At 38.8% G+C, this 27,510-nt stretch overlaps 1 protein-coding gene across 12 annotated transcripts in view; it reads left to right on the forward strand.

Moving 5' to 3' along the window:
• Positions 1-27,510, forward strand: part of LOC121873188 (far upstream element-binding protein 1-like) — a 115,178-nt gene that overhangs the window by 50,678 nt on the left and 36,990 nt on the right. For 11 of the 12 annotated variants that reach the window (XM_042376524.1, XM_042376528.1, XM_042376527.1 and 8 more), the window contains 5 exons: positions 17,322-17,439; positions 24,196-24,389; positions 24,524-24,645; positions 24,770-24,967; positions 25,819-26,026. In XM_042376524.1, coding sequence (XP_042232458.1) covers positions 17,322-17,439; positions 24,196-24,389; positions 24,524-24,645; positions 24,770-24,967; positions 25,819-26,026 — 840 coding nt within the window. The remainder of the gene's footprint in view (positions 1-17,321; positions 17,440-24,195; positions 24,390-24,523; positions 24,646-24,769; positions 24,968-25,818; positions 26,027-27,510) is intronic. The other variant, XM_042376526.1, reaches the window with a different exon arrangement.

Here is a 27,510-nt window from a genome sequence, read left to right on the forward strand (position 1 = left end):
TTATAACACCAGCATCATGGTATGATGTTATAACACTAGCATCATGGTATGTTTTCATAACACCATCATCATGGTGTTTTATTATAACACCAGCATCATGGTGTGCTTTATTATAATACCAGCATCATGGTGTGTTATTATAACACCAGCATCATGGTATGATGTTATAACACTAGTATCATGGTATGTTTTCATAACACCATCATCATGGTGTTTTGGTAACACCATCGTCATGATGTTTTATTATAACACCAGCATCATGGTATGATGTTATAACACCAGCAATGGTATGTTTTTGTAACACCATTATCATGGTGGTTTATTATAACACCAGCATCATGGTATGATGTTATAACAGCAGCATCATGGTGTGTGTTATTATAACACCAGCATCATGGTGTGTTACAACACCAGCATCATGGTGTGTTATTGTAACACCAGCATCATGGTGTATTGTAACACCAGCATCATGGTGTGTGTTATTATAACACCAGCATCATGGTGTGTGATATAACACCAGCATCATGATGTGTTATTGTAACACCAGCATCATGTGTGTTATTGTAACACCAGCATCATGGTGTGTGTTATTGTAACACCGGCATCATGATGTGTTATTGTAACACCAGCATCATGTGTGTTATTGTAACACCAGCATCATGATGTGTTATTATAACACCAGCATCATGGTGTTATTATAACACCAGCATCATGATGTGTATTATTGTAACACCAGCATCATGGTGTGGTGTTACAACATCAACATCATGATGTGTTATTATAACACCAGCATCATGCTCTGTGTAATTATAACACCAGCATCATGGTGTGTGTTATTGTAACACCAGCATCTTGGTGTGTTATTATAACCCCAGCATCATTTGTGTTATAACACCAGCATCACGATGTGTTATAACGCCAGCGTCATGCTCTGTGTTATTATAACACCAGCATCATGCTGTGTGTTATTATAACACCAGTGTCATGGTTTTGGGGTGGATCGGTGGTAGTAGGAGTGGATTATATTATATAAAGATAATATGTCGTATTTCTTATTTCTTACCGTAGAGTTCGATACCTTCACACTGGTTACTTACAGGAGATTATGGCGTATCTACGTAGAAGTTCACTCCACCACTCGACATTCCATGATTTATACTTGATAAATGATGATTTAATGAATTCATTTAATTTTCAACATCTATCTAGGTTCTGGTTATACTTTGTCATAACCAATCAGTCATTACCTTCAGTAATAATAAGATAGGATCACAGATACGGGCAGATAATTGCACTTACATTTATTTGTCAAGCTTCTATACAATGATTTACAATTTGCATGGATATATGATTCACTCACGTTCACGCTGTAATAAAATTAATCTTCTAAAAGAGAATTTTAACTTGGGAACACATGTGATTACTCTACTATGGGTATAACTTAACAGAGCCTTAATTCTTCAAGTGATACATTTACTGCCAGCCTGGATTGCTTTTGTTGCAACCAGGCTTCATCACAAGAACTTCTTCCCACGGCCATAACAACAAAAAGGTACTCTTGGGTTACCACACATAGTCTCGCGTCACTGACAGTCACTGTGGACGGTTGTCGCGGCAAGTAGAACTGGTAAGCGTGACTTGAATTAACCATTAGGTGCAATAGACCAGCCTGGATTGCTTTTGTCGCAACCAGGCATCCACACGTGATATTGCCACGGGGATAACAAACCTAGGTTAACACACTTAGTCTCGTGTCGACGACGGTTCACAGGACGGAGTGCGGTGGAGGACTCTGTGTGGTGTGGGGCCCCGCTCCCTTTCAGGAGGGAGAGAGTCAAGATGACTTCTTCACTAACCCATGGCTCAGGGGATACTACTTAAAATGAGGTTTTTGGGTGTGAAGCGATGAACAGTACAACACTGTTTCACTGCCCACCCCCCTAAAGGCTGGCTGACATACACTAATTGAAAAATACATGTCCCAGTTATGCCTCGCCGGGCGTCTTATCTCTGGTAAAACAAACTTTGGAGTTGGTTGCGTGGGTAAGCCTAACGCAACCCATGACAACCAGCATCGTGGTGTGTGTTATCGTAACACTAGCATCTTGGTGTGTTATTATAACACCATGATGTGTGTTATTGTAACACCAGCATCATGGTGTGGTTATAACACCAGCATCATGATGTGTTATTATAACACCAGCAACATGCTGTGTGTTATTATAACACCAGCATCATGATGTGTGTTATTATAACACTAGCATCATGCTGTGTGTAATTATAACACCAGCATCATGCTGTGTGTTATTATAACACCAGCATCATGGTGTGTGTTATTGTAACACCAGCATCTTGGTGTGTTATTATAACACCAGCATCATCATGTGTGTTATTATAACCCCAGCATCATGTGTGTTATAACACCGGCATCATGATGTGTGTTATTGTAACACCGGCATCATGATGTGTGTTATTGTAACACCGGCATCATGATGTGTGTTATTGTAACACCGGCATCATGATGTGTGTTATTGTAACACCGGCATCATGATGTGTGTTATTGTAACACCGGCATCATGATGTGTGTTATTGTAACACCAGCATCATGATGTGTGTTATTGTAACACCGGCATCATGATGTGTGTTATTGTAACACCGGCATCATGATGTGTGTTATTGTAACACCGGCATCATGATGTGTGGTACTGTAACACCCTCATCAGTATGTGTGTTATTGCAACACTAGCGTCATGATGTGTGCTATTGTAACAACGACATCATGATGTGTTATTATAACACCGGCGTCATGATGTGTGCTATTGTGTCTATTGTAACACTGGCATCAGTGGTAACACCAGCATCATGGTGTGTGTTATTGTAACACTGGCATCATGATGTGTGTTATTGTAACACCAGCATCATGTGTGTTATTGTAACACTGGCATCATGATGTGTGTTATTGTAACACCGGCATCATGATGTGTGTTATTTTAACACCGGCATCATGATGTGTGTTATTTTAACACCGGCATCATGATGTGTGTTATTGTAACACCGGCATAATGATGTGTGTTATTGTAACACTAGCGTCATGATGTGTGCTATTGTAACACCGGCATCATGATGTGTGTTATTATAACACCGGCATCATGATGTGTGCTATTGTAACACCGGCGTCATGATATGTGTTATTGTAACACTGGCATCATGGTGTGTTATTGTAACACCAGCATCATGATGTGTGTTATTGTAACACCAGCATCATGGTGTGTGTTATTGTAACACCGGCATCATGATGTGTGTTATTGTAACTGTTATAACACCAGCATCATGGAGTGTGTTATTGTACCACCAGCATCATGGTGTGTGTTATTGTAACACCAGCATCATGGTGTTATTGTAACACCAGCATTGGTGTGCTATTACAACACCAGCATCATGTGTATTATTATAACACCAGCATAATGTGTGTTGTTATAACACCAGCATCATGATGTGTTATTGTAACACCAGCATCATAATGTGTTATTGTAACACCGGCATCATGATGTGTGTTATTGTAACACCGGCATCATGATGTGTGTTATTGTAACACCAGCATCATGATGTGTGTTATTGTAACACTGGCATCATGTGTTACTGTAACACTGGCATCATGATGTGTGTTATTGTAACACCGGCATCATGTGTGTTATTGTAACACCAGCATCATGATGTGTGTTATTGTAACACCGGCATCATGATGTGTGTTATTGTAACACCGGCAGCATGATGTGTTATTGTAACACCAGCATCATGATGTGTGTTATTGTAACACCGGCATCATGATGTGTGTTATTGTAACACCTGCATCATGTGTGTTATTGTAACACCGGTATCATGATGTGTGTTATTGTAACACCGGCGTCATGTGTGTTATTGTAACACCGTCGTCATGATGTGTGCTATTGTAACACCGGCATCATGATGTGTGTTATTGTAACGCCGGCGTCATGATGTGTGCTATTGTAACACCAGCATCATGATGTGTGTTATTGTAACACTGGCATCATGAGGTGTGTTATTGTAACACTGGCATCATTATGTGTATTATTGTAACACCGGCAGCATGATGTGTGTTATTGTAACACCGGCATCATTATGTGTGTTATTGTAACACCGTCATGATGTGTTATTGTAACACCTGCATCATGTGTGTTATTGTAAAACCGGCATCATGATGTGTTTTGTTGTAACACCGGTGTTATGATGTGTGCTATTGTAACACCCTGCGTCATTATTTGTGCTTTCGTAACACCGGCATCATGTGTGTTATTGTAACACCAGCGTCTTGGTGTGTTATTATAACACCAGCATCATGGTGTGTGTTATTATAACACCGGCATCATGTGTGTTATTGTAACACCAGCATCGTGTGTTATTGTAACACCAGCATCATGCTGTGTTATTATAACACCATCATCATGGTGTGTGTTATTGTAACACCAGCGTCTTGGTGTGTTATTATAACACCAGCATCATGGTGTGTGTTATTGGAACACCGGCATCATGATGTGTGTTATTGTAACACCAGCATCGTGTGTTATTGTAACACCAGCATCGTGTGTTATTGTAACACCAGCATCATGCTGTGTTATTATAACACCAGCATCATGGTGTGTGTTATTGTAACACCAGCGTCTTGGTGTGTTATTATAACACCAGCATCATGGTGTGTGTTATTATAACAGCAGCATCATGATGTGTGTTATTGTAACACCGGCATCATGTGTGTTATTGTAACACCAGTATCTTGGTGTGTTATTATAACACCAGCATCATGATATGTGTTATTGTACCACCAGCATCATGGTGTGTGTTATTGTAACACCAGCATCATGGTGTTATTGTAACACCAGCATCATGGTGTGCTATTACAACACCAGCATAATGTGTGTTGTTATAACACCAGCATCATGATGTGTGTTATTGTAACGCCAGCATCATGATGTGTGTTATTGTAACACCGGCATCATGATGTGTGTTATTGTAACACCGGCATCATGATGTGTGTTATTGTAACACCAACATCATGATGTGTGTTATTGTAACACCGGCATCATGTGTGTTATTGTAACACTGGCATCATGATGTGTGTTATTGTAACACCAACATCATGATGTGTGTTATTGTAACACCGGCATCATGTGTGTTTTTGTAACACCATCATCATGATGTGTGTTATTGTAACACCGGCATCATGATGTGTGTTAATGTAACACCAGCATCATGATGTGTGTTATTGTAACACCGGCATCATGATGTGTGTTATTGTAACACTGGCATCATGATGTGTGTTATTGTAACACTGGCATCATGATGTGTGTTATTGTAACACCGGCATCATGATGTGTGTTATTGTAACACCTGCATCATGTGTGTTATTGTAACACCGGTATCATGATGTGTGTTATTGTAACAGCGGCGTCATGTGTGTTATTGTAACACCGGCGTCATGATGTGTGTTATTGTAACACTGGCGTCATGATGTGTGTTATTGGAACACCAGCATCATGATGTGTGTTATTGTAACACTGGCATCATGATGTGTATTATTGTAACACCGGCAGCATGATGTGTGTTATTGTAACACCGGCATCATGATGTGTGTTATTGTAACACCGGCATCATGATGTGTGTTATTGTAACACCGGCATCATGATGTGTGTTATTGTAACACCGGCATCATGATGTGTGTTATTGTAACACCTGCATCATATGTGTTATTGTAAAACTGGCATCATGATGTGTGTTATTATAACACCAGCATCATGGTGTGTGTTATTGTAACACCAGCGTCATGGTGTTATTATAACAACAGCATCATGGTTTGTGTTATTATAACACCAGCATCTTGGTGTGTTATTATAACAGCAGCATCATGATGTGTGTTATTGTAACACCGGCATCATGATGTGTGTTATTGTAACACCGGCATCATGATTTGTGTTATTGTAACACCTGCATCGTGTGTTATTGTAACACCGGCGTCATGATGTGTGCTATTGTAACACCGGCATCATGATGTGTGATATTGTAACACTGGCATCATGATGTGTGTTATTGTAACACCAGCATCATGGTGTGTGTTATTGTAACACCAGCATCTTGGTGTGTTATTATAACACCAGCATCATGATGTTATTATAACCCCAGCATCATGTGTGTTATAACCCCAGCATCATGTGTGTTATAACACCAGCATCATGATCTGTGTTATTATAACACCAGCATCATGGTGTGTTATAACACCAGCATCATGGTGTGTGTTATTATAACACCAGCATCATGATGTGTTATAACACCAGCATCATGATGTGTTATAGCACCAGCGTCATGATCTGTGTTATAACACCAGCATCATGGTGTGTTATAACACCAGCATCATGGTGTGTGTTATTGTAACACCAGCATCATGGTGTGTGTTATTGTAACGCCAGCATCATGGTGTGTGTTATTGTAACACCAGCATCATGGTGTGTTATTATAACACCAACATAATGTGTGTTATTGTAACACCAGCATCATGATGTGTGTTATTGTAACACCAGCATCATGATGTGTGTTATTGTAACACCGGCATCATGATGTGTGTTATTGTAACACTGGCATCATGATGTGTGTTATTGTAACACTAGCATCATGATGTGTGTTATTGTAACACCAGCATCATGGTGTGTTATTATAACACCAGCATAATGTGTGTTGTTATAACACCAGCATCATCATGTGTGTTATTGTAACACCAGCATCATGATGTGTGTTATTGTAACATCAGCATCATGATGTGTTATAACACCAGCAGCATGATGTGTGTTATTGTAACACCAGCATCATGATGTGTGTTATTGTAACACCGGCATCATGATGTGTGTTATTGTAACACGAGCATCGTGATGTGTGTTGTTGTAATACTGGCATCATGATGTGTGTTATTGTAAAACCGGCAGCATGATGTGTGTTATTGTAACACCGGCATCATTATGTGTGTTATTGTAACACCGGCATCATGATGTGTTATTGTAACACCGGCATCATGATGTGTGTTATTGTAACACCGGCATCATGATGTGTGTTATTGTAACACCGGCATCATGATGTGTGTTATTGTAACACCTGCATCATGTGTGTTATTGTAACACCAGCATCATGTGTGTTATTGTAAGACCAGCATCATGGTGTGTGTTATTGTAAAATAATAATAATAATAATAATAATAATTAACGGTTTATTGAAAGAACTTGGCAGCCAGAAGGCTGAAAATATACAGTTACATATTTGGGGATTGGGTTTCGAATTACAAATAATATACAAGTAACATAAGTGATATAAATAAGATATATAATAACTTGATGGGGAAAAGCTCAAACTACAGTGCATTTCAACATAGTGACAGTGCAAGGAGTAGTGTTTTCTGGGAATGAATACACTGGTCTATTACAAGTTATTGATAATTTTTACAATGGTTGGGACTGGGCTGTTCTTATAGCGATCAGTTCGTGCACGTATGGGCTGGATGCGGTTGTGGTGTCGAACAGCAATTCTCGGGCTAGGGATCTCAGGTGGTAGTAGGAGCCGGTGTCGAGGATGGTGTAGAAGCTTCTTACCAAATTTGCAGATGAGGTCGTGATGGTCAGTGAGAGTCGAAAGGGTCAGTGTGTTGAGCGCTTCTTGATATGTGGAGTAGGAAGGGGAGAGAATAATCTTGCATGCCCTCTTTTGCACTTTTTCTAGGTGTTTACATTGTGTGGCATTTAGGGAGGAAGACCAGGTGGGGGAGGCATAGGTGAGCTTGGGAAGTATGAATGTTGTGTAAACACTGAGGAGCTCGGGTGCAGGAACTCCGAGGGACTTGAGTCGGCGGAGGAGGTGGAGACGGAAACTGGAGGATTTGACAACTTCACTGACGTGTGGTTTCCAATTTAGTTTGTTGTCTATGGTGACGCCGAGGAGCTTCGTGGAATCTACAACCTGGAGTGTGTTCGGACCTAGAGTAATGGAAGGAGGTGGGAAATGTCGGAGGAAGGTTGATGTGCATAACCATGGTCTTGGTATGGTTGATGGTGACATGGTTGTTGGTGGCCCAGTTTTGGAGACTGTTCAATAAATCCTGAAGGGCGGTATAGTTGGGAGCAGAATTGTTGACGCTGATCCCAATGGTGGAGTCGTCGACATATTTCCAGCGAGCAGGGGTTTCTCTTAGGGCATCATTGATGAGCATAAGGAAGCAGAGTGGTCCCATTTGGTACCTTTGGGGGACGCCACAGGTGAGTGACTGAAAGGTGGAGACAGCCCCTCGGAAGCGTACAGCTTGGCGTCGGTCACTGAGGAAGTCTGTAAGCCATGGTATAAGACTTCTCCGAAGCCCGAGGTCAATAGCTTTGTTGATGATTATATTGTGGTCGACTAGGTCGAAGGCTTTAGTGAAATCAATGAAGGCGACAGCTACAGACGTTTTTCGTTTCTCGAGATGGCGGTATATGTAATCGAGAAAGCTGACAAGACAGTGAGTGGTGGAGGAAGTTTTCATGTTGCCAAATTGCTGAGGGCCTACGACTCTGCAATATCAGCATAAGCCCAGTCGAAAACAAAACTTTCACAGATTAGGCTGGGTATTGGGGTGATTGCAATAGGTCGTAGCTGAATTAAGGATTGTGGGCTGGTTGACTTGGGCACTGGTGATACATAAGAGGTCTTCCAGTCAGCTGGGCATATGGCTTGACTGAGAGAAGCATTGATGATGGAGCACAGGGGTTTAGCAAGCTCCGGGGAGAACTCCTTGAAGAGTTTCATTGGTAAGTCAATGGGGGTGGTAGAGCGTTTTAATTTTAGTTTGTCCAGGCGTTTTGCTACTTGAAATTCTTCTACTAAGTCAGTGGGAAGGGGGGCTGGTAGGTAAGCAGGGAGAGTGGTTGTGTCAAGCCTGGGGAGTGTCTGGCATATAGTAGCGAAATGGTTATTTGTTTGCTCAGCTGCGTCAACATTAGTGAGATGGCTAAGGAAGGGGGGGGGTGTGTCTTATTGTTTAGTCCACAGAGTTCTTTAAGCTTACCATACCATTGACTGATGTTGGTCTGCTTCAGGTGTTGTAATTTGGTTGGGTAGTGGGACTTCTTTGCAGTGCGTATTTCGCGGATGACTCGGTTGCGAAGGGACCTGTAGTGGATGTGGTCATTGAGATGAAAGGCTCTGTCTCTCTGTTGCATAAGTCTTTTGATACGAGGTGTGATCCAGGGCAAATCAGCTGGGTGAGATCTGACCGACTTCTCGGGGAAGAAGTGGTGGTGTTGGTATAATTTATCCATTTGGTTTCCACGTCATCCACGCTAAGTACTTCAGTCCAGGGATGGTGAACTATCCACTGCCCGAAGAGGCGCACTGCAGTCAGTAATCGGCCTGTAGGTCTTGATGTAGGGTCTCTGTACTTGAGTGGGAGTGGCAGCTGGGGACCAGAGCACTGATAAGTGTGTGCTACACCCAATAGGAGGCATTGGTTGAGGTGGTTGGTACTGGTCCGCTAAGTCAGTTAAGATAAGGTCAAGGGTATTTTGACCGTGTGTGGGGAAGGTCACAACTTGCGATAGTGATAGCTGGTCCTTGATATCAGTGGTGTCAATTTCATTATAATCCCCACATAATACTAACTTGGCACATGGGTACCTAACTCTGAGGTGGTAATGAGATGATTGATAAGAGTGTCTCTGGTGGGTGAGGGAGGCGGATGGTATGCCACACAGATTATGATGGAAGCAGTGTGGCGCAGGTGGGCCCGTGGCCCAACACATTCCTATAAAGCTTCCACATGTGCTGGGACTTGAACATCCAGGCGTGACGGGCGTAGGTCATCTTGACAGAAGAGGGCAACGCCCCCTCCGCGTCTATGTGAACGAAGGTGATGAAAGAGTTGATATCCCTCAATATGACACGTTTCAGGCACAATTTGCCAAGCCTCACATATGGCAACAACGCTCGCGGTGGCTGACCTGACTGTAGTTGCCAGCTCGTCGAACTTGTTAGCTAGGGAAGTGACGTTGGATAGCAGTAGAGACGGGAGATCATACCAGATCCGTGGAACTTCAGTGTAGTGGTACGGTCTGTCAGGGGTGGGTTTCTCCGGTTTCCTAGTGGAGGTTACGGTTCTAATGGGCTTATGTGTATGACGGCCTTGCCTATGGCATCATGATGTGTGTTATTGTAACACCGGCATCATGATGTGTGTAATTGTAACACCAGCATCATGTGTGTTATTGTAACACCAGCATCATGATGTGTGTTAGTGTAACACTGGCATCATGATGTGTGTTATTGTAACATCAGCATCATGATGTGTGTTATTGTAACACCAGCATCATGATATGTTATTGTAACACCGGCATCATGATGTGTGTTAATTGTAACACCGGCATCATGGTGTGTGTTATTGTAACACCAGCATCATGATGTGTGTTATTGTAACACCAGCATCATGATGTGTGTTATTGTAACACCGGCATCATGGTGTGTGTTATTGTAACACCAGCATCATGGTGTGTGTTATTGTAACACCAGCATCATGATGTGTGCTATTGTAACATCAGCATCATGATGTGTGTTATTGTAACACCAGCATCCTGGTGTGTGTTATTGTCACACCGGCATCATGATGTGTGTTATTGTAACACCGGCATCATGACGTGTGTTATTGTAACACCGGTATCATGTGTGTTATTGTTACAACAGCATCGTGGTGTGTTATTTTAACACCAGCATAATGTGTATTATTTTACCAGCATCTTGATGTGTGTTATTTTAACACCATGTGTTATTTTATCACCAGCATCATGAAGTGTGTTTTTGTAACACCAACATTGTGGTGTTATTTTTACGGTACTTTTGCACCATAGTGTGTTGTACTTTGCTGGTCTATCTTTTGGTGAAAAAGGATTGGTTTTTGTATTGAGAGAATTACCAAATTTGCTCATTTTCTTGAAAATCATATCTACTAAATCAATATTAAAAAAAAATACTTGACATAATCTGTCACTACACATTTATCAGTCAAGCCATTGTTGGAACTATCAAAATTGAGCAATGTTTTTGTAAAACAAGTTAATTCCCAAGGCCATGAGTCTGTGTTTGCCATGCCTCTGGGGTTGGCTAACATTCATCAGTGAATCATCAGTACTTTATTTTGTTTGACTGCTAATAAGTTCCTCTTGGTTTTATTTCAAAGTCGGATATATCTGAAAATGCGACAAAATTTGCTGACACATTTGTCCTATCATTAGGATTTTCAGTTGTTGCTGCCTTGGTGGGGAGATCTTGCACTTTCATCTGTGACACCCTGAGGCTAAATTACCATGTGAAGAAAAATATCTTTGATCATAACAGCAGGAATGTGTACATGCCAAATGATGGATTGTGATTGTATTTTCCCACCTGTCAACAGCTGAGAGCATTTAAAATCCAGGATATCACGTGTGATATGGCTATAGTGATTGACTAATGGAGCAACATAAAAAATTACATAGCTGCAGTGCATGGGTTAATAATGTCAAAATTTTAACTTAAAAACAACACCTACACTGTATGTGTGTTTGGGAAACACAAGCAGGTCTTTTTAACTCATTATGCATCAATTGTGACAATAAGAAATTGTTACATACAGACTGTATGTATACGGAGAAGGGTTGAATTTCAGAAGCTCACTTACAATGAACTGTTATTTGGACATTTAATAAAGCTCCTTCAATGCTTATGCTTGTTGGTACCAAAAATGGTACAGTATTCTCATTTTTTGGGGGGGGGGGGGCGGTTCTGGAAATTATACCTCATGAATAACAAGGGATACTTCGTAGAACAAGTTTCACAATTTATTTCCTTATTAATGAATTTATTAAATAGAAACCTGAATGAAACTTGTTGTATTTGTGTGTGTATGTACAGCAGGGTCACAAACAGTAACCTTGGATTATTTTGGAAGATATAGACTGAGAAAGTTTGTTATAAATCAAGATATAAAATATATGTATAATGTACAGTACTTGTCATTCAATACAAATGAAGATTAGGGACAATAGGCTGCAAAAAATGTACCAAACAAAGCTTAGAAAGTTTTTACTAAACACAAAGATACACCATGGAAAAAGAAAGAAAATTGCTGTACAAAAACAAAGAAAACAGAAACAAAAGCATAATACATTACAGGCATGGGCAGCCTTTCCTCAGTCATGGGTGCATTATGATTTGGGTATTTATATCCTACCCAACCCAAAATAATGTTAATATTGTAATAGCACGGACAGTGAAACAGTTTAGCGTTATGTCCACCTTACGATATTTTCAGTTTACAATCACAGTCTTTTTCTCATTTATGAAACAAATCTATTGTAATAATTTTTTAAGTAAAATGTTAATGTTTCTTGGCATTTAACAGAAAAAAAAGTGAAGCACACACTGAATATATTGATTTTTCTTATTTACAGTATTTGTCTTATTTATGAGACACCCACCAGAATAATGCTAAAGCTAATCTAGGTGCATGGGAAACTTCAGTGAAACAACCTATAGGCATATTTGTATCTTAAAAAATTTACATTTACAATGTATTTCAACTTCAGGTGACCAAAAACTGGTAATAATAAAATAATGCATGTAACATAATAGCAGTCAAGGTTAAAATTATTAAGACATTTTGGTGCAGATGAATTTATTTTACAGTCGCAATATGTTCTAATTTGTGAGACACACATAGGTAGTCGGCCGCTATCAAACAGGGAGGTACTGCCTCCTGGGAAGATGTTGAAAGCATAATGAGTTGTCTAATGGTAGACCCTGCTGCTATATGGCATCCCAAAAATTTTTACCTAGTCCCAGGTTGCTGATCTGACTTTCTAACTCATTTACACACAATTGCAGGGTTTAAATAGTTTCTCTTAACCACATACTGTCGTTTCTTACACTCGATTTATTTTTTAGTTTGTATGATTATTATTATAATTTTTATTTATTTTATTATTTATTATTATTACTATTATCATTATTATTATTATAATTTTTGTTTATTTTATTAATTATTATTATTATTATTATAATAATAATAATAATAATAATAATTATATTTTTGCCCTCCAGACCCTGATGTGGGTCAGTGACCTGTGTCCGGGTGGGCTGAGTCCCGTAAAAAAAAATAAATAAATAAAAAATAAATAAGTTAATAAGTCATCGGGACTTAATTTGCTATTTACACTCGGTTACAATATTGTTCAACTTTTTATAGTCAGACAGGAGATAGGACAGTACTACTAGACATACAGTAGATAGTGGGACACCTTGGTTTGGGTGTGTCTACATAACCGTTCAAAATCTGGAGGAATGACAGGTTGCAACCCTTAGGCAGCACTCCAGATGCTCGTCTGTTAGTCTGGATCTGTGATTGGACTTTATAAGCTTCATGTGTGATTTAATTTTTTTTCACATAAATATGTATACTGCAAACAGTGAGGCTTTCCTTAGTGTAGATGCTGGTGAGACCTAGATATTTGTGTCTTGGGAAATATTTGCTGTAAAATTCTGGAACGACTTACAATTTAACTCGGTACCCGGTCCTCTTGAATTTCGATCATTTCCATCTGTTGGTGAATTGAAGCGTCATCAACATGAAATGGTGCAGAGATGTTTAGGCTGGTTTCTTTAGTTTTGAAGTCATTGAAACGAGATTGGAATTCCTGGGTCAAAACATCAAGTTTTCTAGCAAATTCATTACCTTTCCCAGGGAATTAATTTCCACAAATATCGAGGAGAGTAGGAAAGGGTAATGTGTCGTCTCTTCGAAGTTGTGCCTGCCACAATTGCAGTTTGTTTTGAAAATATTTGATGTGGCTGTACTACTCATGAATCAGTTGATTTCTTTTCTGTAACAAGATGTTCAAATCCTTGAGATGTTGTAATATCGACGAGAAATGCCAATTCAGCCAGCCAGTCGTTATCATTTAATTCCAACTGGCTTACCTTCCATTTCCATGAAGGTAGACACATCTTCTTTGAGATGGTAAAATCTTTTTTAACATTTAACCTTCACTGAGCCAGCACACATCTGAATAGTAGACGAGATCTTCCTTCTCTGATTCCAGATCTTTAAGGAAATCTCGGAACTGCCGATGATTCAAAGCCCAAGGTTTGATGAAGTGGATGTAAGTAATGACTGGGTCAATGACATGCTTAAAATTAAGTGCCTTGGAACAGAGTTTCTTTTAGGATGATACAATGAAATACATTCAGTTTTTCAGGATTCAATTCATGATCATACATCTCTGCTTTAATCCGCACAACAAGGCCAACATTGGAGCCTACCATAGCCCTTGCCCCCATCAGTTGTAATACCACTCAGTTTTTCCCATTTCAGTTTGAAGCAAATGCTGATTTTAATTCTGTCCCTTTCATTGACTGAAGAGCTAGTTGATCCTCATTGACAATGAAATCATCGTTGATTCCTGGCTAACTTCATCTACCTGAACCACGGGCCACGTTAAATAGAATTTCTCAGTCACTCCGCGGGCCGCACAAAGACGTGGTCCGTGCTGCGGGCTGCCCATTCCTGCATTACAGCCATTCTGCCTCTTAACAGTCCAGAGACCTATTGAATCATCAGTAATGCTGTCAGTTATACACATTAACCAGCAACTTAGAGAAAATTTTGCTTTAGAAGTTAAATGCGTTCTTATGAAAAGCCCAAAAAGGAGAAAGGACAAATTTGTTTGTAATATTTTAAATCTTTTTCCATGCAAAAAAGTAAATCTGTCTCGGCTATAAACATTAGAGCTATTGGTGAGGGTGGTCCAAAAATTAAAAGTTGGAATTTTAATTTAGACACATTTTGCCCAAATACCTTAACCCCAAACATGTCTAAAGGCAAAATTTCAGTTCCTTATCTCAGTATTCAGGGGTCCTGCAAAACTTAAACTTCCCGGTCATCACAAAAAATTGACACAATTATCTCGAATAAGCTCACGGAATAGGAAAGGCATCGTTGTCTGTAGATTCTAAGTTTATTTCAGGAAGACAGCTTTTGACATGGAGGGCACATCCTTCTTGTGCTGAGCTACAACCCCGTAAATCCGAATTTTGGAAGATTCTGACAAAAAATTTGGGGGTTCTGGGCTAAGAAGCATTCCTAAAATGGTGAAGGTAGATTTAGGCTTAAAGTTTCTATCTTATAAAATGTCACAGATTGAACTTGGCAGAATATAACTTGCATTGCTGGAATAATTGCAAGATACCCGGTAGTGAATAATTTGAATATAAACACCTCATAGTTTGCACAAATGATAAAAACTTTAATCCTCTAGTGTAGTACATTTAAGTACAGTTTTTCAACTTCTATTTTTGGGGTAGATATACGTAACTTTCTTCATTTATTTTTACTCGTTTAAATGTTCACACTGTCCTACATAAACATTGTGAAGAAAGTAAAAGAAATAATTGTCCTAAGGGCAAACCTGTACGCAACTTAATTAATAATTACTAAAATTTTGGTCTAGTGTAAACTTTAGTATGTTTATATTTAAATTAATCACTCTCTTACAAGAATTTCAGCACTGTAAGTTATATTCTGCCAAGTCAATTCAATGACATTTTATTAGCAAAAACTTAAACATCCTCTATATGACAGATAAATAAATAACACGAGGTAACCTTCGCTGCCGGCTGGTCAATACCTCCTCCCAGCCTTGGTGAAGGTAGTTTTAGGCTTAAGTTTTTATCTTATATAATGTCAGACTAAACTTAGCAGTATATAACTTGCACTGCTGGAATCCTTGCAAGATAGCGAATAATTTGAGTATAAGCATCACTTAGTTTGCACAGGAGATAAAAATTTTAGTCCTCTAGTGTAGTACATTTGAGTCCAAAGTGAGTACAGTAATAACTTGCTTAAAATTATGTCTTTTTCACAGGAAAAAGTCTATAACTAACCCCAGTGGTCAGGATAATATTTATAATTTTTATACATTTAGTACATTCGCCGGAATATTCGGACAGGTGGTCCCCCCTTTTAGTCCAGATCTTTGAGGGTGCACTGTATTCTCTATCCGCGGTTTCGCAGTCAAGTGGTCAACTTTATGACCTTCCACGTAAAAAGGCCCCATGTTTAAGTGGATTCCACTCAAAAACTCTGAAATCTCCAGATAAAATCTACGGATTTAAAACTCCCGATAAAATCTATGGATTTTTAGCTGAAACGTATGAAATTTCATCCACTTCCTGGCGTCAAGCATGCGCACATGTATCCCCGTACCAGACCTGTGCTGTGTTGTGTTTACTCCTGCCTTTGTTGCATCTTTTCGTGCATGTTGTGGTGAATTATTTTATAATTTTGAAGCCATGAGTTCCCAACCCAAACAGGGTGGTGCAGTACTCAAAAGGAAGCAGACTATAGAATAGATGTAAAATTAGAAGCGATTAGGCGAAAGACGAGTGAGAGTGGACAATTCACTTACTCCTTTTTCTTTTTCATTCTCCTACTAATCCTTCATTAATCCAATCAAGCTAAGTAAATAAAAATATTTTGTTAAAATTATTTATTTTTAAAACATAAGTATTTTGTCTCAATGAACCACTGGAGTGAGTGTACACCAGCAACAGTTGCTGCGGACCATCGGGTTGCTGGCACAACCTACGTTGCCTCAACACACCGACCCCAGTGAACTTTAAGGATTTATATAGCTTATAAATTTAGTTTCGTAATTGTTAAAAGATATAAAAAAAATTCTGTGTTGTGTACAATGTCATGGTTCCAATTTGACGTGTTTCCATTATTTCTTTGGGATTAATTCCCCACTTTAAGTAGATTCGTTATCAGAGGCACACATAGTTATATATTTGCACACATTTTTCATCTTCATAAGTAAGTGAATTTACAATAATTGACAGAAGAGCTTAAACATTATCATCGCCAAGCCAGTTTACATGACATTGTCAGTCAGGTCAGATAATTATCAGACTTGGTCATAGGCAGGTCAGATTAGCAGAAATGGTCATAAAGCCACTGGCAGGTATAAATATAATTTGTATGTTGTGGCCGTCTCCCTACACGCCAGTTGATCAAATGGGATGAGTCTTTCCAGCAATAAGATTAAAAGTATGAGCGAGAAAATTATTATTGCATATGATGCAGCAATTGCATCAAAAAGGTTGAGAAATGTTAAAACAGTGGGTGATGACTATAAATTGTGTTTGCATGTTTTCCCCTCTTCATGTTGCATGCTTTCTAATATTGTATCATTGAACTTTACTTTTCTTTCCAGTTATTGGACGTGGTGGAGAACAGATCACGCGGTTACAGCGGGAATCTGGAGCAAAGATTCAAATGGCACAAGATAGTGGGGGTTTACCTGACCGGTTATGCACAATTTCTGGGCCAAGGTAGGTTTATTCTTCACTATTTGCTGCACATGGGCCTGGGAATCAGTTCTCTGAGGCAGCATAGATGATAGGCAAATTTTATTGTACATTAAAGACTGGAACGGAATACTGTAGTTAATTGTGATGTTTTGATGACTAATTACATTCAATCAACAGTTGATGTAGGCATTGTAAAAGGACTTTTCAAAAGGTGGGTGGAGATTTTAGTTATGGGAAAAATAGAAAACTTGAAACCTTGTTAAGTTTGACCCAGCTTTTTCATGATGTGGAGTAAAGAATTTGAAAATACAGTATTTGGGCAATTTAAATAATCGATATAATGTAATTGGGGGGATGTGTTTGCAGCCCGCAACTTTTCATATAATGTTGCCTCATGAGTTTTGCAGTTACTTTGTTCTGGGGACCCCGCGTGGAACCACTGAACCGTGGTACAGTATGTGATAGTATTTTACATATTAAAGGTACTTGTTCATTGGCCCCTGCCCCCCTATTCTTTTGCCCTTTCAGCCCCCCTCACTTCTCCATTTTCAACCATAAAATAATGCTCTAATGTGACAAATAGAGAAAATAGCTACATCACATGTAACAATGGTAACATGCCATTTCACAGGTCACCTCATCCCCAATTTTACCCCTTTCCAAGTGTCAAGCTATCACTAAACCAAATTTTGACCCATAGTTAGGTAGAAAAGGTATTAAAAAAACTTTATGGCAAAAGCGAATTAATGTTAAGTGAATTACCACTAATTGAGGGATTCCTGTACTGTATATGAAGTTTCTCATCATATAACTCTTATGTCCCTGGCTAGGGTGCCGCCGACCGTACCCCCCACGTGGGGTAAAATGAAGAAAATCTGTTTTTCCAAAAATAATTTGTAACCTTTGTAAATGATAAAACAATAAAAAAGATGTAAGAAAAACTATATATTGTCCCTCTAGAAACTTCCATGGCACCTCAGTGACTAGTGAAATATTTTTTTTATAGCGAGCAGCTCGCTGTCACTGCATTAGGGGTCATTTTCCCATCTTTTTTGTCTGAGATGGCTAATAATGCATATATTTACTGATAAAAATACTTATTTCCTTTAAATAATTCATTTAAATTTATTCTATTTGCATTATTTTTCATAAAAACTTTGGTGAAACACACCCAGTCTGGCGCGCCAGGCTGTCTGGTTGTCTTTGTGTTTGGGAGAGCAAGTCATATAAATAATTATCGGATTAATAATTCTACAACTAAATACATTTATAACAATCATAGCATTATCTGTTATACTACAGTACAACTACTGTACTGTACAGTACATTTTGTAAGATCACTTTGATACAACATGATAAAAAGGAAAAACAATGTAAAATAAACAAACAAATAAATGTAGGTACTTACCAAGAAGCTTTCCTATGACTGCACGTAGGTGTTGGTGATAGGTTGTGGTGACACCTAGCTAGCTGTCCGTCAGCGCTCGTGGGTAGTGACAAGTGAAAGCATACATCTGTGTACCTTTTACACAAATATGACACTTTGTTCCTTACAAATACACTTAACACTACTATTTACACTGTTTACAAGCACGTGCCACATTGTTTTAGAATGTTTTCTTAGAGTGGTACTCCACGAAGCAAGGTCTACAGAGACCAACGTTACACTCCTTGCACCTCGTTGTCACGTCCTTATGCTTAGCTGTGCGCTTTTTGGTGTTAGCGCAGACATAACATTGCCTTTGCCTCCTACGACCACCTGGAGCAGTCGGTAGGTTGCCCAGGTGGTGATGAACAACCCAGTCACATGAAAGCAGTCTGACAGGTAGGCCTGCTTGACTGTGATGTTGTGGTATGGCTGCCACAATGGTGCCATATTTCTCCAGGAGATGCATTATCACTTGATTCTGGAAAACCCCGAGAGAGGGTTTTTTCCCCATTTTGTATAAGTACAAGTTGTATGCATTCAGGATGGTGATGTCCAAGGGGTGTAGGAACATCTTCTTGTACCACTTGAGACATTTCTTTACACTCAATTGCACGTTGAAATTGCACCAACCTGCATGTCACTCTTGTCCACGAGGCGCATGTTGAAATTGTAGTCCACGACAGCGTCGGGTTTTCATGACCTCTCCTGTGGTCCAGTCCCCTTTTCCACTGTCAACCATTTCACCCTTGTGAACAGTTGACAGCATCTGCACAGTACGCTTATCATGCCAGCGTATTGTAAGCATTTTGTCTGCTTGCTTCAGTTGGATCTCTCCTCGGGCAGGTTTACCAGTAAACACAGGCCAGTGTTTCCTGTTCTTGCATACAGTCCCACAAGAACCGGTGTCATGTTCAAGTAGGAACTTGGCCAGGGCAGGAGAGGTATAATAATTGTCCATGTAGACTACACGATTCCCTCCAGAGTAGCGGTCTATTAGTTTCTTGACAACAGCGCCAGAGAAACCACGTGGGTCGTCCTTGGGTATATCTACATCGCTTACTGTGTAAACAATGAGATCTAAGACATACCCAGTATAGCAATCACACAGCACAAAGAACTTGATCCCAAAGCGATGTCGTTTGGAGGGAATGTATTGTCTAAAAACAACACATCCTCTGAAAAGCACCAGAGACTCGTCTACCACTAGGTTTTGAAAGGGTCTGAAGAACTTCGTAAAACGTTCCTTCAGCATCGTAAAAACTGCCCCGATTTTCCAAAGTCTGTCACCAGCCACAGGAATGTCGTTATCTACGAAGTGTAGATAACGTAGGATGGAGGCAAACCTTTCTCGGACATGAATTTTGAAAACAATGGAGTTGCTGTGATGTCATCAGGAGATATCCAATATTCCTGAAGTACATGTTTTTTCACATGTGCCATCAGCATGAGTAATGCAAAAAACACATGTAGTTCGGAAACAACATCACTCCATCGAAGCATGTGTGGCGAGGGGCCGGGGTCAGCGTCACATGTGTACTGATAAAATTTATTTGTCTCGGTACACAGCAAGTCCATGATTGCACCATCAAAGAAAGCACAAAAATAATCCATCACGTGATTCCTCTGTACAAGGAAATTCAGGAGTAATTCCACATGATGATCGTCTGAATTCAGGGATATCAGGCTAGAAATTACAGCCATTAGACCAAACAAAGGCATCCATTGTTCCTTTCTGGGTTGTGAGCTCGTTGCGGGGATATGCCGTTCTGGCAGGGCCCCTTTGCCCGCGTCTTCCTCACTTGTCTCTAAAACATTGTCTAACTCGACACTATCCTCATGATCACTAGGCTCATAATCACTGCCATCATTACCACTTTTACCACATTCACACAGTACAGCACTCACATCAAATAGTTCTGACCGTATCTCGCTATCATCCAACCCGTGGCGACGACGCTCTATTGGAGGGGAAGATGGCAGGGTGAATGGACACAGGAGCTTGAGGGGTTTCTCTCCATGACCACGGGCAAATGGTTACTGACCGCCCTGGGACTACCCACGCTCCCCTCCGTGTGCTGGGAGAGAAAAATGGTCATGTTGGTACCTGTTAACCCGTGTTGGGCATTTAAACAGTGCCGGGAAAAGGCGCGCGTTCTGGAACGTCACCCAGGCGTAAGGGTTAAAGAGCAAGGTTAATACTGTTTAAGTTTATCAAGTTGAGGATTAGGGTCTTGGTGCATGCACAGTCTGACCTCACAAATTTGTGGCTCAGAAGTTGGCTTTTTCACGAATCTGCATTTTCACGAGCATTCCCCAATTACCGTGTTTATCGCTTGTCGTATTTAAAAAAAATCCTTACATTACTCTAATATGGATTAGAAATAAAGAAAATATAATATAAAACTATAAAATAAGAAAAATGAAGAGCATACATGTGTGCAGACATTTTACTTATTTAAACAAGTAGACTTGTTGTACTGTACTAGTAATTTGTTGTACCATGCTTGAAACAATTATAAAAGCAGTCCAGTGTTACTGTGTAAATGACCAAGGTGAGTGGAGGGAGGGAGGGCAGGTGCATGACTCAGCCTGTGCCAGGCCAATCAACACATATTTCACTGGTCTAGAAAGTAAGACTTATTTAAGAGAGGATAGACTTTCTTTATTTGACACAACAATTAAAAATATATATTTAATATATAATGAGACAAACTCACAAGAAGATTACATATAGGTAGAATATTGATAGTAAGAGAAATGTAAAGAGAGGAAGACTTTGGTAGCGTGGCCGTGTTAGTTATTTGAACTGGACTTACACTTATCTTATGCGTCAACACACATCTATTACGTCTTAAGGGCGACTTCTCAAACACCGCTTCGTTACAACTCTTTATTAATTACGAACATGACATGGACACATTAATAACACCTTCTATTGAAGTTACTAGGACACTATATTTACGTTACTAGGACATCATATTACGTTACTAGACACTGATCCTCGGACACGAACATGAAATGAATACACTTCCCACGTAAGTAACTCATCCCATGGAAAGCTCTGACAAAAACTCACGTGACCTAGGGGAGGCCTAGCAGGTGGTCCTGGGTTGTCTCTATGGGAGACTGCTTAGCTGGGCACCGGAGGGAAGTCTTGCGGGACTGGGCTGTGGTGGACCTCCTCCTCCGATCCCTGTCTCTCTCTCTCGAGGGAGGGTTACGATGTCCTATATATTGGGAGACGTCAGGTTGAGCTGATCGGGGGTCTCCTTACGTTTGCCCTCGCTAATGTAGGGTCAGGTCTGGACTTTTTCTGAGACTATAAGTTGTTGTATATTCTGGAGAAATCTTCAGATGAATGCTTGTCTGTTAACATCGTTGGTGGGGCCGTGTGACATGAGAGGCTCTGGTTGATTTGTGGCCCCTTGACTTGGGCTCGAGGGTTACATTTGACCTGGCTAATGTGAGGTTAGGTCTGGACCTTGTCTGAGATGCACTGTAGTTGTGTATATTGGGAGAGAGTCGGCAGGTGGTTTCTTACATGTTTGTTGGGGCCGTGTGACATGGGAAGGGGAGCTAGTTGATTTGTAACTCCTTGAGTGGCCGCGAGGGTTACCCTTACACTTGACCCCCCTATTGTCGGGTCAAGTCTGGACCGTTTCTGAGATGTAAGCTGTGGTCTGACAACCCATCACTACAAATATTTCTTTCAAAATAAGTGATTCACGTTATTTAGAGGTGCGAAATTGGCGAATCATGGGCCCAGAGATGCCAAATTACTTGGCAAATTAAGTGCCAAAAGAACAGCCATATCTAAGTAATTATGATTGTTAAATGTAAAATGGAAGTAATAAAAAATAAAATAAATATTTAAGAAATTTCAATGTATGAGAGGTTTTCAAAAAATTCTTTCAAACATTCAAGGTTGGGTAAAATTTTTAAGATCTAGCAACACATTTCGAGCAGTGGTCACACTGTTTGCTGTCCCTTCATTGCCCTCAACACAAACTAGCACCCTTGCAGTTCAACAACTGAGCTCTGATATTTCCATATCTCAATAAGGACTGGGAAAGGATGTCACTGTTTTGTTTAATAAATTCATGAAAGTTTATCCAATTAAGTTTTACACTATTTGACAATATGGTGCACATTAACAAGGGGAATACTCCAGGGATAGACCAGAGCTGGTGCAAGACCATCCATGCTGGGCAGGGTACAGGCTGTCATTGAAAAGCAGGGTGGCTGGATTGTATACTGAATTAATAATTTTGGGGACTGTGTGTTACACATAATTTCTGTAATCTAAAGAATAGATCGTTTGAATTATTGTTTAACCCGATTAATTTAATGTTTACAGAAATGTAGAGTGGTTACCTATACGAGTATAACTAACAATAAATATGGTCATGCTGCTTTTACTGTACTTTATTTTCCATCCAACCTTAATCAGTGGTGTTGACACTTTAATATTAATCTGGTCGTACATATGTCGGCTATACTCCCATCGTGTTATCCATTGTGGGGAGGGTGATAGTGTTCTCTTATGAACCGTATTATCCCTCACATTCATGCTTAGTTTTCTGGCTACCATTCTGAGGGACAATACAGCTGGGAGGATTCTGATATCATTGCGACCCCCAGCCACCAAAACACGCGTTCCACTACGTCATGATTATCTAATAATAATGTAACCTATTATGTCAAATATTGTAAAACTTGATTGGGTAAATTGTTTCGTGAAATTATTAAACAAAACCTTGACATCCATTCCCGGATCTTATTGAGATGTGGAAGTGTCAAAGTTCGATTGTTGAATTGCGAGGTGCTTGTTTGTGAGTTGAGGGGGGCAATGAAGGACAGTGGATTTTGCACCCTCCATCTTTGACTGTATAAGAATCTTTTGCTCTGGGTCTGTACCTGAAAGGAGTTGTGGTTAATTTTGTCTTGACAGAACTTTAAAGAGCCATATCAAATTATTTAATTTTTTTTTTTTTTTGGAAAATCTTCTAAGACCATCAGCACCCAAAGTCTGCACATGTAGTGAGAAGTGACTTTCTACAGCTGAAAAACTAATTGATGGGTGTTAAACATTTTTGGGGTTGAAGGTCATTGGTTAAAATTAAAAAAAAATACATAAACCATTAGTGGTTTCATTATTTTTGGAGTTATGATATCCTACTTAATATTTTAACAAAGGTGATCATGTCAGATTTTTATTAAACATATGATGAGTGAATTTTTAACATCCACATACTGTATACATATTCAGTTTTCAGGTTATGTTCATTCATGCTCTAATGTAAAAACAAATTTTCATCCTCTGCTCACATTTTTTATTTTTATTCCAGGGAAGCAATCAATCGTGCAAAAGAAATGATCTTTGAAATTGTATCTCGTGGAGATGGCCCTCCTGATAGGAGGGGTCGTGGAGGAATGGGTGGTGGTGGAGGCGGCCCAATGGGACCTCCAGGGATGGACATGGGTGGTAATGCTGCTACCGTAGAGATTAGCATTCCTGGTCCTAAAGTCGGACTTATTATTGGTAAGTACTGAATAGATCAATCCCTGTATAAACATTTAAGTCCTTCAAAAAATTCTGATTTTGCTTTTACTGGTGTCATAAGTGTACTGAGTAAATGCATACATATTTGTAATGAATTCTTAAATATACTTTAGGGAAAGGTGGTGAAACGATTAAGCAGTTGCAGGAGAAGTCTGGTGCGAAGATGGTTATTATACAAGACGGTCCTCAACAAGAAAATGAAAAGCCCCTGCGCATCACCGGAGAACCACATAAGGTAAAAGTTACTGCTGGTGAAACTATTCCAGAAGGTTAAGACATACAACCAATGTTCTCTTACATACACAAAGTAGACTGATGAATTTATATTTTGACAAACTAATATAATTTATTCGTGACAGGTGGAGATGGCCAAGCAGTTAGTGTACGATCTTATAGCTGAAAAAGAAACCCAGGCAGCACAGTTTGGTAATCGAGGCCGTGGGCGTGGCGGGAACTTTGGAGAACGCAGAGGAGACCGTGACAGAGGAGATAGAGGAGATAGAGACCGCCGAGACAGAGACAGAGATCGTGATGAGTTTGGAGGGGGGGATGAAAGAGTAAGTGTGTGTGGTAAGACTATATATATATATATATATATATATATATATATATATATATATATATATATATATATATATATATATATATATATATATATATATATATATATATATATATATATATATATATATATATATATATATATATTATATATATATATATATATATATATATATATATATTATATATATATATATACTATATATATATTATATATATATATATATATATATATATTATATATATATATATATGTATATATATATATTATATATATATATATATATATATATATATATATATATATATATATATATATATATATATATATATATATATATATATATATATATATATATTATATATATATATATATATATATATATATATATATATTATATATATATTATATATATATATATATATATATATATATATATATATTATATATATATATATATATATATATATATATATATATATATATATATATGCAAAGATGTACTGTATCTCCAGGTATTCTTATGAAAGTTATTCTTTTCTTCCTCTCATACATCCAGCCGAGTTATTGTCCAATGTGGTTGTCTGTATGTTTGTAAAATTTTGTTGCATTAAGTATGTCATACCACTGAATTTTTATTGTATTTATAATTATTATGAGAGGAAATGCATGTGACATTCATCATTTATTGATATTCCAAGATGCAGGTTGTAATACAAATAGTTTTAAGGTATATACAGTGTTAAGACTACAAACAATTGCTATGGAAGTGAAAAATCGTTAATGTTGAATTGTCACATCAACCTATACTCCAAACTGAAACTTGGTAATTTTTAAAATCTGCAGGGCTCTAACGACTTCGACCCTCAACAGGATCGCTTCGGCGGAGGCCGCGGCGGTGGCCGTGGAGGGTTTAATAATGATTGGGGTCGTGGTGGTCCAGGTGGTCCCCCAGGTGGACCCATGGGTCGTGGTGGCTTTGGTGGGCCAGGTGGACCTGGGGGACCGGGTGGGCCAGGAGGTATGGGAGGACCAGGGGGACCTGGAGGTCCGAGTAAGTATACTATATAGTAGTCACTGCAGACATACTTCATTACTTTGATATGATTGTTTGTGAATTAATGAAGTTAAGTGTATAAGGAAGATTCTACTATTATTGTGCTGCTTGAAATGCAGGAAATGGCATATACAATGTAAATAATGAATTGAGTTTTGAAATTGCTGTACATTATCATGTGAGAATATGAGCTAGATGTGGACATGAATTGCCTTTGTAGTCATTGTGACTTGTGTAAATACATGAAGTGCATAAGACATATACTCCTACAGCAGTTTGTGATGATGAGAATATATAGGTGTTAACAAGTTATGGTACTGTATTGCCTTTTAATGCTCAAATCTGGCAATTCCTTTCTTGCTTGCCTGCAGGGTGACATGAACCATGGGGAAACCCAAGACACTTATTTGCTATCAGCCATTCAATCATATTGCTGTAACATCTCCTAAACTACTTGATGTTATGCTCTCTTAACATTTGTGCACAGTTGCTGCCCTTTGCCTCATCCTTCTGTCAGGTCATCCCATCTTCTGAATTATAATTCCTCAAAAGATCTCGTGGAGTGACTTGTGATAGTCATCAAATTCTTGATGTCCCTTGCCTTCACCCACATGAAGCAGGAGCTACAAGTCTACTACACCATCCACTTTCTTATCCCCTGCAATAAAGTATTTTGATTCTGAATCATTTATTTGTTGATACAAATTTAATTCAAACTTAAAAAAATTGTCCAACATGTAACCTACCACAATTGGATATCTCGATGCAAAGGTTTTAATCCTTGATCACAGGTCTTTATAATTTTAGATTGAACATTACCAATGATTAAAATTAAATTATTCCTCTTTTCACACAGCTTTTATTTTATTTACTTGTGTATTTATTTATTTATTTTTTTTTATGAAAACAGCTGTTGCTGCAACTTTTGATAGTGTCCAGATTTTTAGTTTAGTTTTGTAACCTGAATTAGGCAAACATTTAAATCCACTTAATCATTCATATTATCTCATGCTGTCTTGGGAATACTTTCTTTCTGTCTGTGCTCTCAGGAATCTGAGAATTGAGCATGGTGATGTAGATGTATCACAGGAAGGACTTATATAAATTCAAGTCTAGTATTTTGCTTTTGTCCAGCTAAAGTCTTTTTAGATTTTGGTAAGTTACAGGATGGAATTTCATGCCCAAGTGACTATCTTGTTACAGGTGTAAGCACTTCATCTTCTAAATCTTCGTTATATTTCTGTTGATTTGTGTGATCCATTGTCAGGAGGTGATTTATCTTTTGAATGGGTAAGTCAGCAGCTATAAAGTATTTACAAAACTAATATGTGCAATAATTTACATATTGAGCAGGTATTTTGAATTATTTTCTGAAGTGTTTTTGTTTCTTCCACGATACTCCAATTATATTCTATTTCTATTCCATTTCTATTCCATAAGTTCACTCATAAGTTTTTTATTGTCATATGCACTACACTAGT

The sequence above is a fragment of the Homarus americanus genome, unplaced genomic scaffold (genome assembly GCF_018991925.1).
Source record: "Homarus americanus isolate GMGI-L3 unplaced genomic scaffold, GMGI_Hamer_2.0 scaffold32929, whole genome shotgun sequence".
Classification (NCBI taxonomy): Eukaryota; Metazoa; Arthropoda; class Malacostraca; order Decapoda; family Nephropidae; genus Homarus; species Homarus americanus.